The 14,916-nt window shown below is 40.4% G+C and overlaps 1 protein-coding gene across 1 annotated transcript in view; it reads left to right on the top strand.

Moving 5' to 3' along the window:
- The window catches only part of LOC128704972 (DBH-like monooxygenase protein 1), a gene marked incomplete in the record, with an annotated part of 87,243 nt that overhangs the window by 31,331 nt on the left and 40,996 nt on the right, over positions 1–14,916 (top strand). Inside the window, 2 exon segments of the mRNA XM_070105221.1 lie at positions 2,247–2,396; positions 13,399–13,572. Coding sequence (XP_069961322.1) covers positions 2,247–2,396; positions 13,399–13,572 — 324 coding nt within the window.

Genomic DNA, 14,916 nt, shown 5'->3' with positions numbered 1-14,916 from the left:
CCACTTTCACTCTCATTCTCATGCCATTGCTGTGTACACAGATGGCTCTAAGTCTTCTGACGGCGTAGGATTCGCAGCAGTGTTTCCGGACAGCGTCGTACAAGGGCATTTACTATCTTCAGCTAGTATTTTTACTGCTGAATTATATGCCATCCTTACAGCACTTATCCGTATTGCATCTATGCCTGTGTCATCATTTGTGGTTGTCTCAGACTCCCTTAGTGCTTTACAGGCTATACAAAAATTTGATACACCTCACCCCTTAGTCCTCCGTATCCAACTTTGGCTACGCCGCATCTTTACTAAGCATAAAGATATTGTTTTTTGTTGGGTCCCTGGTCATGTTGACGTACAGGGCAATGAACAGGCAGACACTGCTGCGCGGTCAGCAGTACATGACCTACCAGTTTCTTATAGAGGTATTCCATGTACGGACTATTTTGCTGTAATATCTTCCCACCTTCACACCCGTTGGCAACAACGTTGGTCTACTATGCTCGGCAACAAACTTCAGTCTATTAAACCGAGTATAGGTTACTGGCCGTCTTCTTATCACCAGTGTCGAGGTTGGGAGACTACTCTCTCCCGTCTTCGCATTGGCCATACTCGTCTTACTCATGGATATCTCATGGAGAGGCGTCTTGCTCCTCTCTGTGAGAATTGCCAAGCTCCATTATCAGTCAGCCACATTCTGTTGGACTGCCCACTTTATCAACGAGCACGCAGAATTTACCTCTGTCGTCGTCTTCGCCCCGCTGCTCTCTCTTTACCTTCCCTTCTCGCTGATGGACCCACCTTTCATCCGGACTCTCTCATTGACTTTTTGACAACGACTGACTTACTTCACAAATTCTGATACTTTCAGCCCTTTCTACTTGTATCTCTTGCTACCCTCTACCCCCGTACTATCCCCTGCCCCGCTGTTTTCTGTAACCTGCTGATCATCCCCCCTCCCTTCTGCCATCCAATTCCCTTGCTTCCTTCCCTACCCTGCAGCGCTGTATAGCCCTTGTGGCTTAGCGCTTCTTTTTGATTATAATAATATAAAACGTTTCGCCAGCCAGTGACTTCTTCAGTACAGAGAAGACGTAGTCAATAAAGGATCACATTATACTGCATTTGTGTTTATATTGCCACAGAGAAGACGGTGGAAGCCACAATAAAAGTTCCTAGATGTTGCCCAAGTGTCTCATTCTTCACTGTCGGTTTTGTAAACCGACAGTGAGAACTGATTGTCCCAGTTTGGTCGTCTGTAGAATCTTAAGCAGCGTAATTTATAGGGATCTAGGGAAAAAAAGTCACGGGGGAAATATTACAATTTGGGCTAGGTAAAGTCACTAGAAAAAAGTCACAGAAAATAAGTCACAACCTAGCCTAATGTGACTTTTTTCCAGTGACATTTTCAAAGCGACTTTTTCCGGACAGCAATTTATAGCATCTGCCCCGCCTTGTTATGCTTACAGACTCGTAATGCTGGCCCAGGTGTTCATCAGTACGCGAGACCAGGCATGTATTAATATGCTGCCTTAGTAACACATGCTTATATTTGAAGTCTCGATAAGAGGCGTGTGTTTATATTTGATTTTATGGAGGTTGTACTTCTGTCATGTGGTATGTCTTGATAACTCTCCTTTTGACTTCATTCTCATTACTTTTATTGGGGAAGAATTTCAGTAATCCCTTTTAAAAATCCCGGCATATTCTTGAGGTAATTTTTAAGAATCTTGCAGTCTAATATGTACTCTGCTTTGCATTATATGTGATTAATCAGATATGTATCTCTTAGTGTATATACACTGAAGAATATCTCTTAGTGTCTAGACTCTGAGAAGTCTATATTTTAATGTAAATACACGGGTAAAGAATAAAAACTAACAATACCGTCACTGGAACAGTTCACAAATAACCCACACATAGAACGAAACTTAAAAAAAGACTCTTGGGTCAGATTTGGACCATATACACACATGCGTCTATCTTAGTGTATACATTATACATGGAAAGGTGTGTGAATTAGACACACGTATTTAATTATCAACTTGCAGGCTCTTTGAACCATTTACCTACATGGAAAGGTGTTCAAGATTCGTTTCCTCTTGGTAGGTCATGTACCCACACCACAAATAACATGGGTCCCAAAACTCGTCTTTGAGAAGCTCCGTATGTTACATTCAACTATCTGGATACTTACAGTTTACATAACATTATTACCTGTCATTCTAGCATCTTGCTCCCTTGTTCTGCAGGACCGGTACGCCTTCGCGCTGCTGACACCGTCAATTGACGCCTCTCAGGACTACAGGTTGCTGGGTGGTTACCAGAACGACACCCACACAGTGATACGCTTTTCCCGCCCCTGGACCACCTGTGATACACACCACGACCTCCAGCTTACAGTAAGTGACGACCCCTGCGCCAAGGAACCACTATGACCTTCGGCTCACGGTAAATAGTTAAGAGGATGGGAGGTAATCATGTATGACCCGAGGAGGGTAGCACAAGTTCCTGGAGTCAGTAGCAGAATAGACCACAATGAAAACAAGCCACACTGAAGATGACTGTGTTCCTACTGAGGAAGGTGATAAATCCCAGGTGACCAGTCACTATTTTTTTTTATTATCACACTGGCCGATTCCCACCAAGGCAGGGTGGCCCGAAAAAGAAAAACTTTCACCATCATTCACTCCATCACTGTCTTGCCAGAAGGGTGCTTTACACTACAGTTTTTAAACTGCAACATTAACACCCCTCCTTCAGAGTGCAGGCACTGTACTTCCCATCTCCAGGACTCAAGTCCGGCCTGCCGGTTTCCCTGAACCCCTTCATAAATGTTACTTTGCTCACACTCCAACAGCACGTCAAGTATTAAAAACCATTTGTCTCCATTCACTCCTATCAAACACGCTCACGCATGCCTGCTGGAAGTCCAAGCCCCTCGCACACAAAACCTCCTTTACCCCCTCTCTCCAACCTTTCCTAGGCCGACCCCTACCCCGCCTTCCTTCCACTACAGACTGATACACTCTTGAAGTCATTCTGTTTCGCTCCATTCTCTCTACATGTCCGAACCACCTCAACAACCCTTCCTCAGCCCTCTGGACAACAGTTTTGGTAATCCCGCACCTCCTCCTAACTTCCAAACTACGAATTCTCTGCATTATATTCACACCACACATTGCCCTCAGACATGACATCTCCACTGCCTCCAGCCTTCTCCTCGCTGCAACATTCATCACCCATGCTTCACACCCATATAAGAGCGTTGGTAAAACTATACTCTCATACATTCCCCTCTTTGCCTCCAAGGACAAAGTTCTTTGTCTCCACAGACTCCTAAGTGCACCACTCACTCTTTTCCCCTCATCAATTCTATGATTCACCTCATCTTTCATAGACCCATCCGCTGACACGTCCACTCCCAAATATCTGAATACATTCACCTCCTCCATACTCTCTCCCTCCAATCTGATATTCAATCTTTCATCACCTAATCTTTTTGTTATCCTCATAACCTTACTCTTTCCTGTATTCACCTTTAATTTTCTTCTTTTGCACACCCTACCAAATTCATCCACCAATCTCTGCAACTTCTCTTCAGAATCTCCCAAGAGCACAGTGTCATCAGCAAAGAGCAGCTGTGACAACTCCCACTTTGTGTGTGATTCTTTATCTTTTAACTCCACGCCTCTTGCCAAGACCCTCGCATTTACTTCTCTTACAACCCCATCTATAAATATATTAAACAACCACGGTGACATCACACATCCTTGTCTAAGGCCTACTTTTACTGGGAAATAATTTCCCTCTTTCCTACATACTCTAACTTGAGCCTCACTATCCTCGTAAAAACTCTTCACTGCTTTCAGTAACCTACCTCCTACACCATACACTTGCAACATCTGCCACATTGCCCCCCTATCCACCCTGTCATACGCCTTTTCCAAATCCATAAATGCCACAAAGACCTCTTTAGCCTTATCTAAATACTGTTCACTTATATGTTTCACTGTAAACACCTGGTCCACACACCCCCTACCTTTCCTAAAGCCTCCTTGTTCATCTGCTATCCTATTCTCCGTCTTACTCTTAATTCTTTCAATAATAACTCTACCATACACTTTACCAGGTATACTCAGCAGACTTATCCCCCTATAATTTTTGCACTCTCTTTTATCCCCTTTGCCTTTATACAAAGGAACTATGCATGCTCTCTGCCAATCCCTAGGTACCTTACCCTCTTCCATACATTTATTAAATAATTGCACCAACCACTCCAAAACTATATCCCCACCTGCTTTTAACATTTCTATCTTTATCCCATCAATCCCGGCTGCCTTACCCCCTTTCATTTTACCTACTGCCTCACGAACTTCCCCCACACTCACAACTGGCTCTTCCTCACTCCTACAAGATGTTATTCCTCCTTGTCCTATACACGAAATCACAGCTTCCCTATCTTCATCAACATTTAACAATTCCTCAAAATATTCCCTCCATCTTCCCAATACCTCTAACTCTCCATTTAATAACTCTCCTCTCCTATTTTTAACTGACAAATCCATTTGTTCTCTAGGCTTTCTTAACTTGTTAATCTCACTCCAAAACTTTTTCTTATTTTCAACAAAATTTGTTGATAACATCTCACCCACTCTCTCATTTGCTCTCTTTTTACATTGCTTCACCACTCTCTTAACCTCTCTCTTTTTCTCCATATACTCTTCCCTCCTTGCATCACTTCTACTTTGTAAAAACTTCTCATATGCTAACTTTTTCTCCCTTACTACTCTCTTTACATCATCATTCCACCAATCGCTCCTCTTCCCTCCCGCACCCACTTTCCTGTAACCACAAACTTCTGCTGAACACTCTAACACTACATTTTTAAACCTACCCCATACCTCTTCGACCCCATTGCCTATGCTCTCATTAGCCCATCTATCCTCCAATAGCTGTTTATATCTTACCCTAACTGCCTCCTCTTTTAGTTTATAAACCTTCACCTCTCTCTTCCCTGATGCTTCTATTCTCCTTGTATCCCATCTACCTTTTACTCTCAGTGTAGCTACAACTAGAAAGTGATCTGATATATCTGTGGCCCCTCTATAAACATGTACATCCTGAAGTCTACTCAACAGTCTTTTATCTACCAATACATAATCCAACAAACTACTGTCATTTCGCCCTACATCATATCTTGTATACTTATTTATCCTCTTTTTCTTAAAATATGTATTACCTATAACTAAACCCCTTTCTATACAAAGTTCAATCAAAGGGCTCCCATTATCATTTACACCTGGCACCCCAAACTTACCTACCACACCCTCTCTAAAAGTTTCTCCTACTTTAGCATTCAGGTCCCCTACCACAATTACTCTCTCACTTGGTTCAAAGGCTCCTATACATTCACTTAACATCTCCCAAAATCTCTCTCTCTCCTCTGCATTCCTCTCTTCTCCAGGTGCATACACGCTTATTATGACCCACTTCTCGCATCCAACCTTTACTTTAATCCACATAATTCTTGAATTTACACATTCATATTCTCTTTTCTCCTTCCATAACTGATCATTCAACATTACTGCTACCCCTTCCTTTGCTCTAACTCTCTCAGATACTCCAGATTTAATCCCATTTATTTCCCCCCACTGAAACTCCCCTACCCCCTTCAGCTTTGTTTCGCTTAGGGCCAGGACATCCAACTTCTTTTCATTCATAACATCAGCAATCATCTGTTTCTTGTCATCCGCACTACATCCACGCACATTTAAGCATCCCAGTTTTATAAAGTTTTTCTTCTTCTCTTTTTTAGTAAATGTCTACAGGAGAAGGGGTTACTAGCCCATTGCTCCCGGCATTTTAGTCGCCTCATACGACACGCATGGCTTACGGAGGAAAGATTCTTTTCCACTTCCCCATGGACAATAGAAGAAATAAAGAAGAACAAGAGCTATTTAGAAAAAGGAGAAAAACCTAGATGTATGTATATATATATGCATGTGCGTGTCTGTGAAGTGTGACCAAAGTGTAAGTAGGAGTAGCAAGATATCCCTGTTATCTAGCGTGTTTATGAGACAGAAAAAGAAACCAGCAATCCTACCATCATGCAAAACAGTTACAGGTTTCTGTTTCACAGTCATCTGGCAGGACGGTAGTACTTCCCTGGGTGGTTGCTGTCTACCAACCTACTACCTATTATATATATATATATATATATATATATATATAAAATATATATATATATATATATATATATATATATATATAATATATATTATATATATATATATATATATATATATATATATATTTATATATATATATATATATATATATATATATAATGTCGTGCCGATATATATATATATATATATATATATATATATATATATATATATATATATATATATATATATATATATATATATATATATATATATATATATATATATATATATATATATATATATATATAGCAAGGGCTATACAGCTGGGTGCATGTAAACAAAAGTAAATATTAAATAGCTTCTAGACAGTGGGGTGAGCTCGGTCAATAGCCTCTGGGGAGACGGTACTACTCTTGTGCCTCCATGTCGTAAATCGAAGGTAGTGAACATAGTGCCTCAAAATAGCTTCTAATTTAGTGGTTGTCGAGACCGATAAAGAGAAGCATGTGTCAGGCAGTTTCAGTTTCTTTTGGCTCACTGTGATTGTGTTGTTTCGGCGCCAGACATGCCGTGATTAGTCAACCAATTAGACTCCACGTAGGTATGTACCAGTGGGTGTCAATGGCTAGTTAATGATCCAAGTCGGACCGAAACGTCGTTTCAGTCTAAGTGGCGGGTGTGTATGAGTGTTAATGTGTTTTCAAGAAAGTACATTATAATTTTCCATTGCCTCGTATTATCCGCTTTCACGCACCTTTTAATAGCTTATAATCACATATTTGTAACTACCTATTTTAATAACCTATATGTATCGAAAAAGACACATTGGAGAATAAGCTTCCAAATTTATTACACGAATTAGTTATTCAGGGTAAGAGTTCCCTACCTCAGCTGATTTAAAAGCCCAGCTCTGTAGTATACTACCCCCACCCCAGGATGCCACCCACACCGGTTCGCTAACACCCATGTACCTACTTACTGCTAGGTGAACAGGGGCAGTAGGTGTAAGGAAGCATACCCAACGTTTCGGTCTGTTAGAGCTATAGCTGGCCACGAACAACAATGATTTGCAGAATGATCTGACAAACTATGTGGGTATTGAGGCATGTGCGCCTGGTTATAGTACACAGGTGAGCGAGTGTGTGGGCGCATAACTTCAACCCTCACAAGGAACATGCGCAGGGTTAGATGGATAGACAATAATTTCTTCCTGTTTTCCATCATCGCTTCTACTAAAACTTTTCTCCTGTACTGTCTTCAACCTCCTCAGATTCCTATTCCTCCTAGACACTTCTTAGCATCTCTAATCTTCCTTCCATTCCTTTCTTTATCTTCCCCTGCCTTCTCATTCATGTTTCCCATCTTCATCTCTTACTTGCTTTCTTATATCTCTCTTCCCTCTCACCCTCCATGCTTTCAACTTTCATACATATACCCGACCTGTACATGTCTGTCTCACACAAAAACAGCAGTAGTTGTGACACTTAGGGAAGCACTTTGAATGATGAAGTTATTCACCGCTCAAAGGCATTAAAAATATATACACATCACAATAAAAACAGGGAATAGTATGTGAAAAGGGATGTGCAATATCTCTGGGAGAGAATTAGAAGATCTCCCACAGACACCGAGATCACTTGTTAGCTGATATCTGTAACTAATAATACATTCACTGTGGCTACGTTTTGCTCACCAGTATATTTATCAAGCCAATACAATGCATGGACGTAGGGTATATATGTTAAGTCCAAAAAGCTGGTCATTCTTGAAGGTAGCAATAGAAGTCAGTAAGTGACTGTTACGACCCACTATTGTGACGGAAAAATTGAACGGGTTATGATAGGCTTGTGTCGGTTTATTTTCCTTACGAATCCACCAATAATAGCGTAGATCCATCAGTATAAGAGTGTAGTGCCCACTAAGCAGTGTATACCAGGATACAGCAGCAATAGTCGAGTACACAAGCATTGTCCCACGTTTTATTAACGATAGACTATTTTTTTTTTTAATCTGCAGTGTCGCTAGTTGAGAGGCAGAATTAATCAGGGTAAAATATTCGCCCTATTAACATCACAGGTACAGTACCTGTTCTTTGATGTTTTATATTCTTCAAAACAATACCAAGAATCAGCTTAGTGTCCTCTAGCCTAAGCTAAGCAAGTTGAAATCCTGTTTTTCTTAAAGGACATAACAGAACTTTTGGCTTGTACTAGGCAAAAATTATTTTTTTACGTCAGTAATGTTAAAACAAACACTGCACTATGCAGAGCACAATAAATACATAGGAACGTTCTGTGATTTATTTCCAGTCATGTTATTATAGTTTTGTGAGTCAGGACACGAAATCCCTCGAGATCTATCAGGTGCACACGTGGCTTATTTACATTTTTAAATCTGGATTAATCCATTTTGAAGCCGCTGGTCAGGGATTCTTGGTTAAAATACTTTTAACACTATTTATAACCCTATTATTTATACCTGAGTTCCCTTTGCATATCTCACTTATATGTTACTTCATTTTAAGCCTTTCAACAGTGGTCGCTCCAAGGAATTGAAACTCCCCTCCCCTCCCTTAAACTACTCCCTCCCCTCCCTTAAACTACTCCCTCCCCTCCCTTAAACTATTCCCTCCCCTCCCTTAAACTATTCTCTCCCCTCCCTTAAACTACTCCCTCCCCTCCCTTAAACTACTACTCTCATCCCTCAAACTACTCTCTCCCCTTCCCTCTTTACCACAAATTACTCCCATACGGCACGCGAAAGCAGTTTTATGTTCCTGCCTATCGACCTATTTAAAAAAAAATATTGGTGAATTGGCTGGCTGGTAGAGGAGTGGTTGGGTGACTGGATCATTTATGACTGTCTAATAGTATGCATGTAACTGGCTATATGACTGGTACTTTAGTTAACTGTACATGGAAGAATTCACAATAAAACGCGGGATTGCGAATATGTAAAAATACCACAGTGAAAACAGGAAATAAAACCTGAGCGCTTTCATGTGCCTACACAAACATCTTCAGAGGAATAGGACAGTAAGCACAAGATGTGTGTAAGAACATGACAGCGCTCAGGTTTAATTTCCTATTTTCACTGGTATTTTTTACTTAGCTGTACATAAATGCCACCTGCAATACCACTAATTCCTAGGTAGGAGGGACATTAAGTGCTAGCAGACTTGCCCATGCGTCCCGCCCCACCCAGGACTTGACCTCGGGTGCCTTCGATTGAGTCCCAGTGTACTACCACAGAGCTACGGGGTAGCGGGAATTTGACCCGACTTTTGTGTGATTTTAGGGATGTGTTTGTGTGTGGTGGCACACAGGCCCGACTATGCTGGATGTGACTCACTAACACGCACCTTATGAATAATGTATGTGACCTGGAAGAATGTGATCTGTTGTATGTGACCTGGAAGAATGTGATCTGTTGTATGTGACCTGGAGTAGTGCAACCTGTTGTGTGTGACCTGGAGGAGTGCGACCTGTTGTGTGTGACCTGGAGTGCGACCTGTTGTGTGACCTGGAGGAGTGCAACCTGTTGTATGTGACCTGGAGGAGTGCGACCTGTTGTGTGTGACCTGGAGGAGTGCGACCTGTTGTGTGTGACCTGGAGGAGTGCAACCTATTGTGTGTGACCTGGAGGTGTGTGACCTGGAGGAGTGCAACCTGTTGTATGTGACCTGGAGTGACCTGTTGTGACCTAGAGTGTGACCTGGATGAGACCCACAGGTCACTGCTGTGCATTTGTCATACATATATTGGTCCACTCGATATTTTTCTATAACGTAGGTATACACCTGGAGTTTACCTGGAGAGGGTTTCGGGGGTCAGCGCCCCTGCGGTTCGGTCTGAGACCAGGTCTCATGATGGATGAGGGTCTGATCAACCAGGCTGTTACTGCTGGCCACACACAAACTGATATACATGATCAAGTTTTAAAAACATACATAGTAAGACATGCCTTAAATTTTCAATACTAGTGAATTGTAAGAAAAAGATCCATAGACCTGTTGGTGAATGCAGGAGCTCCTTGATCAATTCAATACAGACTGTTTCTGATGTTAATAACAAAATGGCACAATACCGTGAGTGGAATACATAAAAAAACTGCACTACCTCGTTTTCTTCCTCTCTTGGTCCTGTCCCTGTCCCTGTCCCCCTCGCCTATGTATAGTATTGGCTCCATCACTCTGTTAACTTAAAAGTGACTTTGTAAATGATCCAAGCCAGACTGAAACCTTGTCATCAGCTTCTCTCTCTCCTATGTGTGGGTAATTTGTGTATTGTTACTGACTTTGGTTGCTGTGTGTTAACCTGAGAGCCTCTTCTGATCAACTTATAAATTTCAGCATTATCCCATTTCCACAAAAGTTGGGATTATCTGAGTGTGTAGGTGGTATTTAGCAAATTTTATTATTAATATGGTATGTTATGTGTGGAACTGTTTATGTCATCATAGAAGGTGATCAGACAAATAAATTATTAATTCGTTCGTTTGTAACAACATTTGTATTTGTAGTTAATGCTTCTTCAGTAGGACTAGATAAATGACACTGTGTTAATTTAGAAGATGAAGAATTAGACACATGTGCAACATCTGGGTATCTTTATTTGTAGACGTTTTGCCAACCTGTGACTTTATCAATACAATTTAAGGACATAATGAGTAACTGTAGAACTATATACAAAAGATGAGGTAATCAGTCCCTCAGCCTTGTATATATAGTTCTACAGTCTTCTTGTTATATCCTTGAATTTTGATTGATAAACCCACTGGATGGCAAAACATTTGTAAATAAAGATACCCAGATGTTATACACGTGTCTAATTCTTCAACTTGTCAGTACTGTTTACCATTCATGTATAAGTTAGGAGAGTTTCCCATCACACACTGACCATCACTAGTAGGACTGGTCAATACACTTAATGAAAAATTCAGTACCCTTGAGATACATTGATTGTCAGCTGACATAATTAGCGTACAACAGAGAGCCATCCTGAAAGTTTAATGGTAAATAGCTCCAACCCCTACACCAAGGTGGTGGTACTGTCACATACATACATATTCACCTTACACATTCTCAGAAACTCTTGCAATACATCACCCACCAGTAAATTGCCTTTTGATATCAACATGACAATAACTCTCTAAGCTTAAGTAGCCCCACTTCTGGGTCACCTGTTTATGGTGGGGTTTAAGTGGTGGTTACTCAGGAATAACCTGACAGAGTCCTGCACTCCCCTTCCCTCTCTCTGTTGACTTTACTCAGGGCTTCTTAACTAGGGGTACAAGAACCAAATGATGGGGATATTGGACTCGTCTCTGAACAATTTAAAAAAAATTGTTAGATTTAAATAAACTATCAGCTGTTGTGTTCCTAGCTATCCATATTTAAAGTAAAACCATGATATTGACATCTCTTCAAGTCATACTGGTGCTTAATAGGACTGGTGAAGTCATACTGGTAGCTAATAGGACTGGTGAAGTCATACTGGTAGCTAATAGGACTGGTGAAGTCATACTGGTAGCTAATAGGACTGGTGAAGTCATACTGGTAGCTAATAGGACTGGTGAAGTCATACTGGTAGCTAATAGGACTGGTGAAGTCATACTGGTAGCTAATAGGACTGGTGAAGTCATACTGGTAGCTAATAGGACTGGTGAAGTCATACTGGTAGCTAATAGGACTGGTGAAGTCATACTGGAAGCTAATAGGACTGGTGGTGATGATTTTCATAGTCTGGTGAAAGGAGTATGGGTACATATTGGGCAATCTGTTCGTTAGTGGTCTTTAATTGTAAAAAGGTTAAGAGCCCCATGACCCAAACAATGATGATATTTCCTCTTGAATAAAAATTTCTTTTGTAGGAATTTTGTGATGGTTACATCGGCCTGTGGGATGCTAGCACCAACAGCATGGTTAATCAGACAGTAAAAAAGGAAATCTGGCCATAGGCCAGATCTGATGCTGGAAGTGCAAGTAGAGGTCATCTGGAAATCCAGTTTTAATTTTAGGGATCATCACCTGGCCCAAGGTCGGGCTCTGGGAGTAGAAAAACACTCGGAACTCATCAAAAATATACAGTTCGGTCCCTGACCTGACCTCTTTGCTGACTGTCTGATCAGTCAGGCTCTTGATGCTCGCTGCACACAAATACAGGCAACACAATCTGGCTTTTCTTGCCCTCACCACATAGCAGCTAAATGGCACTTTTATCATGGGTGCTCTCATTCTGAACAGTCAAATTTGATCAAACTTGCTCATTTAATGCAAGGAGCACCACCTTAAGAAATGTGCCCCAAGTAGGGTATGAGGTGACTCCAGGGGTAGCCTGTACTCATGGTTGTTTTGGCAGGAGTAGCCTAATGGTTCCTTTTATTTCATTCTGACATAATGATCACCCTCTCTTTTTCCTCGATTATGAAGTACACACACTTTTCATAACAGTGGGACCACATGCTTGTGGGAAATCCAGCCTGTTTGTGGCTTATGGAATGCCACTGTGACTTAGGCCTGAAGCATTCTTGATAATGGACATATAGCATTATTACTGTATTTTTTATAAATATTGGACATGTTACTCTTACATCATTTTGCTGTGTGTGGGGCATTCTTTAAAACAAATAATTTTTTCTATACATCATTTTGCAGTGTTTATGTTTTCTTGTTATTGATTTGATGGATTATTTTGAACTGTGTGTACAATAAGTGTTGAAGTGTCAGCATGGTAATGTTTTTTAAAAGGATTCAGAGACACTGGTGAGCCAGACTGAGTCCTGGCACTCTGGAGGAAGGGTGATGTTGCAGTTCGGCAGGTTATTTGAACTGTGATGGCTCTGTACACTTGGCAAAACAGCTACTGAATGAATTGTGAATGTTTTTTTTTTTTTGTGTGTGTGTGTGTGTGTGTCACCCTACCTCATTGGGATGTAACTGGCATCTTGAAAATTATGAGGTGTGTATGAGTGTAAGAGCTTAGAGCACTGAATAATAACCTAGTTCCAGTACTCTTTCAGTCCCAAAACTTTATCCCTACCCATTAGGACAGTCTGGGTTAAGTTTTGCTAGGTTCAGTTAGACTGATGTATCACAAGATTAAGACGTATTAACAGAAGCCAATCAATTTTTAATGGGTGTATTCTCATGCATAAATATGCATGTATATTACATACTATACATACACATTTATTCATTATGCAATTAAATATTTTCATGTTTCTGTACTAGGGTGACACAGCACGAGTGGTGTGGTCATATGACGAACACGACCCTACAAGCAGCGAGCGTCTGGCTATGCACGATCACCGGGGGTCCCGGAGCCTTTACCTTCGGGACCCCCACCTGGCTGCTCCTCTCCCCAACCCTGCCCACCTCCACTACTGGGATGTGCTCTCTCCACAGGTGTGTAGTAGTAACTTACCTTGCAATTGTTTACACGTTTTTTGTGAAATTTAATATCCAAACCCCCTTTTTTTTTTTTTTTAATTACAACTACAGCACAGGAGGGGCCCAAATATTGAGCACCCTCTTTTTGGTGGTTTTTCAATTGAGCCATTGTTCATTATGTTTGGTGCTTTTTCTGCTGTTTTCATACAGTAGTTGCATAAGGAAAGGGGGACTGGCACCATATTTTAAGATAAATGTATGTTGTATTGTTCTTTTTTATCTGTATATACAAAACTGTGTAATAGTTGTAGCAACAATTAACCTGTATTTACAGCTTACCAAGCCAAGCTTACAGTACAAGATCATGTTATGTCAGAATTTTGAAGTAATGCTCATCTCTTATGCATCCTGCTAAATTATTAAATACTAATCAGGTGTAAATAAATATGTATGTCAATACAGTAGATCAACAGTCATCTAGCAGTTAGTTATTTAGATTTCAATATGTAGAGGTTTTCAAGAGGAAACTGAAAAAAACTAATCTCTCAATGACAAATCAGTAAGGCTGTGATGGCAATGGACCACTATCATCAAAAGCCTGATTAGAGTGTCAATTCAGAGGAAAGCCTGATCTCAGACTGGGCTATAAGGGAACAAGAACCCTGAAAACTTGTCCCAGTTTATTATTCAGTAATTTTTTATAATTTGGAAGCTAAAACATGCAAAAAAAACAAAAAACAAAAGTTATGTGCAAATGAAAGGGGGCATAAAAAATTATGTGACCCTCCAGTACTGTTGAAAATCTGGTTCGCTCTTATTCTTAATGTGGTTGGACAAATTAGTGATCTACAGTATGGGTGGAGACATTAGATAAGTGTCCATTGTCCCCTATCAGTAAAATAGATACCTGGATGTCAGTCGACTGGTGTGGGTCACATCACGGAGACAAAATTGGCCTAATTTGCCGAAAATGCTCTGCCTAACCAGAGGCTTTCTGTATAGTAATATGTCACTGATGTCAGCTAGGCCTGTATTCATTGTACATGTACTTGTAGAAATAATTATTATTATTGTGATTAGAAAATAATGTAAATGACGCTCTTTCTTTTCCCCACATCAGCCATTTTCCACCTAGGAACAGTCTTGTGTTAAACTTAAATGAGTGACTTGATTACAAAGTATTTTTTTAATAAGAGTCATATCTACAAATTATGTTTTTAAGTCTTGTGACAGTAGAAACCATAAATATTAAATACAAAATATGGTTAACATAAATATTGTTAAAGATTTTGGTTCATTTTGTGGTTCAGAAACCATATCTATGTAATATATCACTTGAATATTGTTTAAGAAATATGG

The sequence above is a fragment of the Cherax quadricarinatus genome, chromosome 97, assembly GCF_038502225.1.
Source record: "Cherax quadricarinatus isolate ZL_2023a chromosome 97, ASM3850222v1, whole genome shotgun sequence".
In the NCBI taxonomy this organism is placed as follows: domain Eukaryota; kingdom Metazoa; phylum Arthropoda; class Malacostraca; order Decapoda; family Parastacidae; genus Cherax; species Cherax quadricarinatus.
The sequence above is the reverse complement of the archived record's forward strand: the minus strand, read 5'-3'. Positions and strand labels throughout refer to the sequence as shown.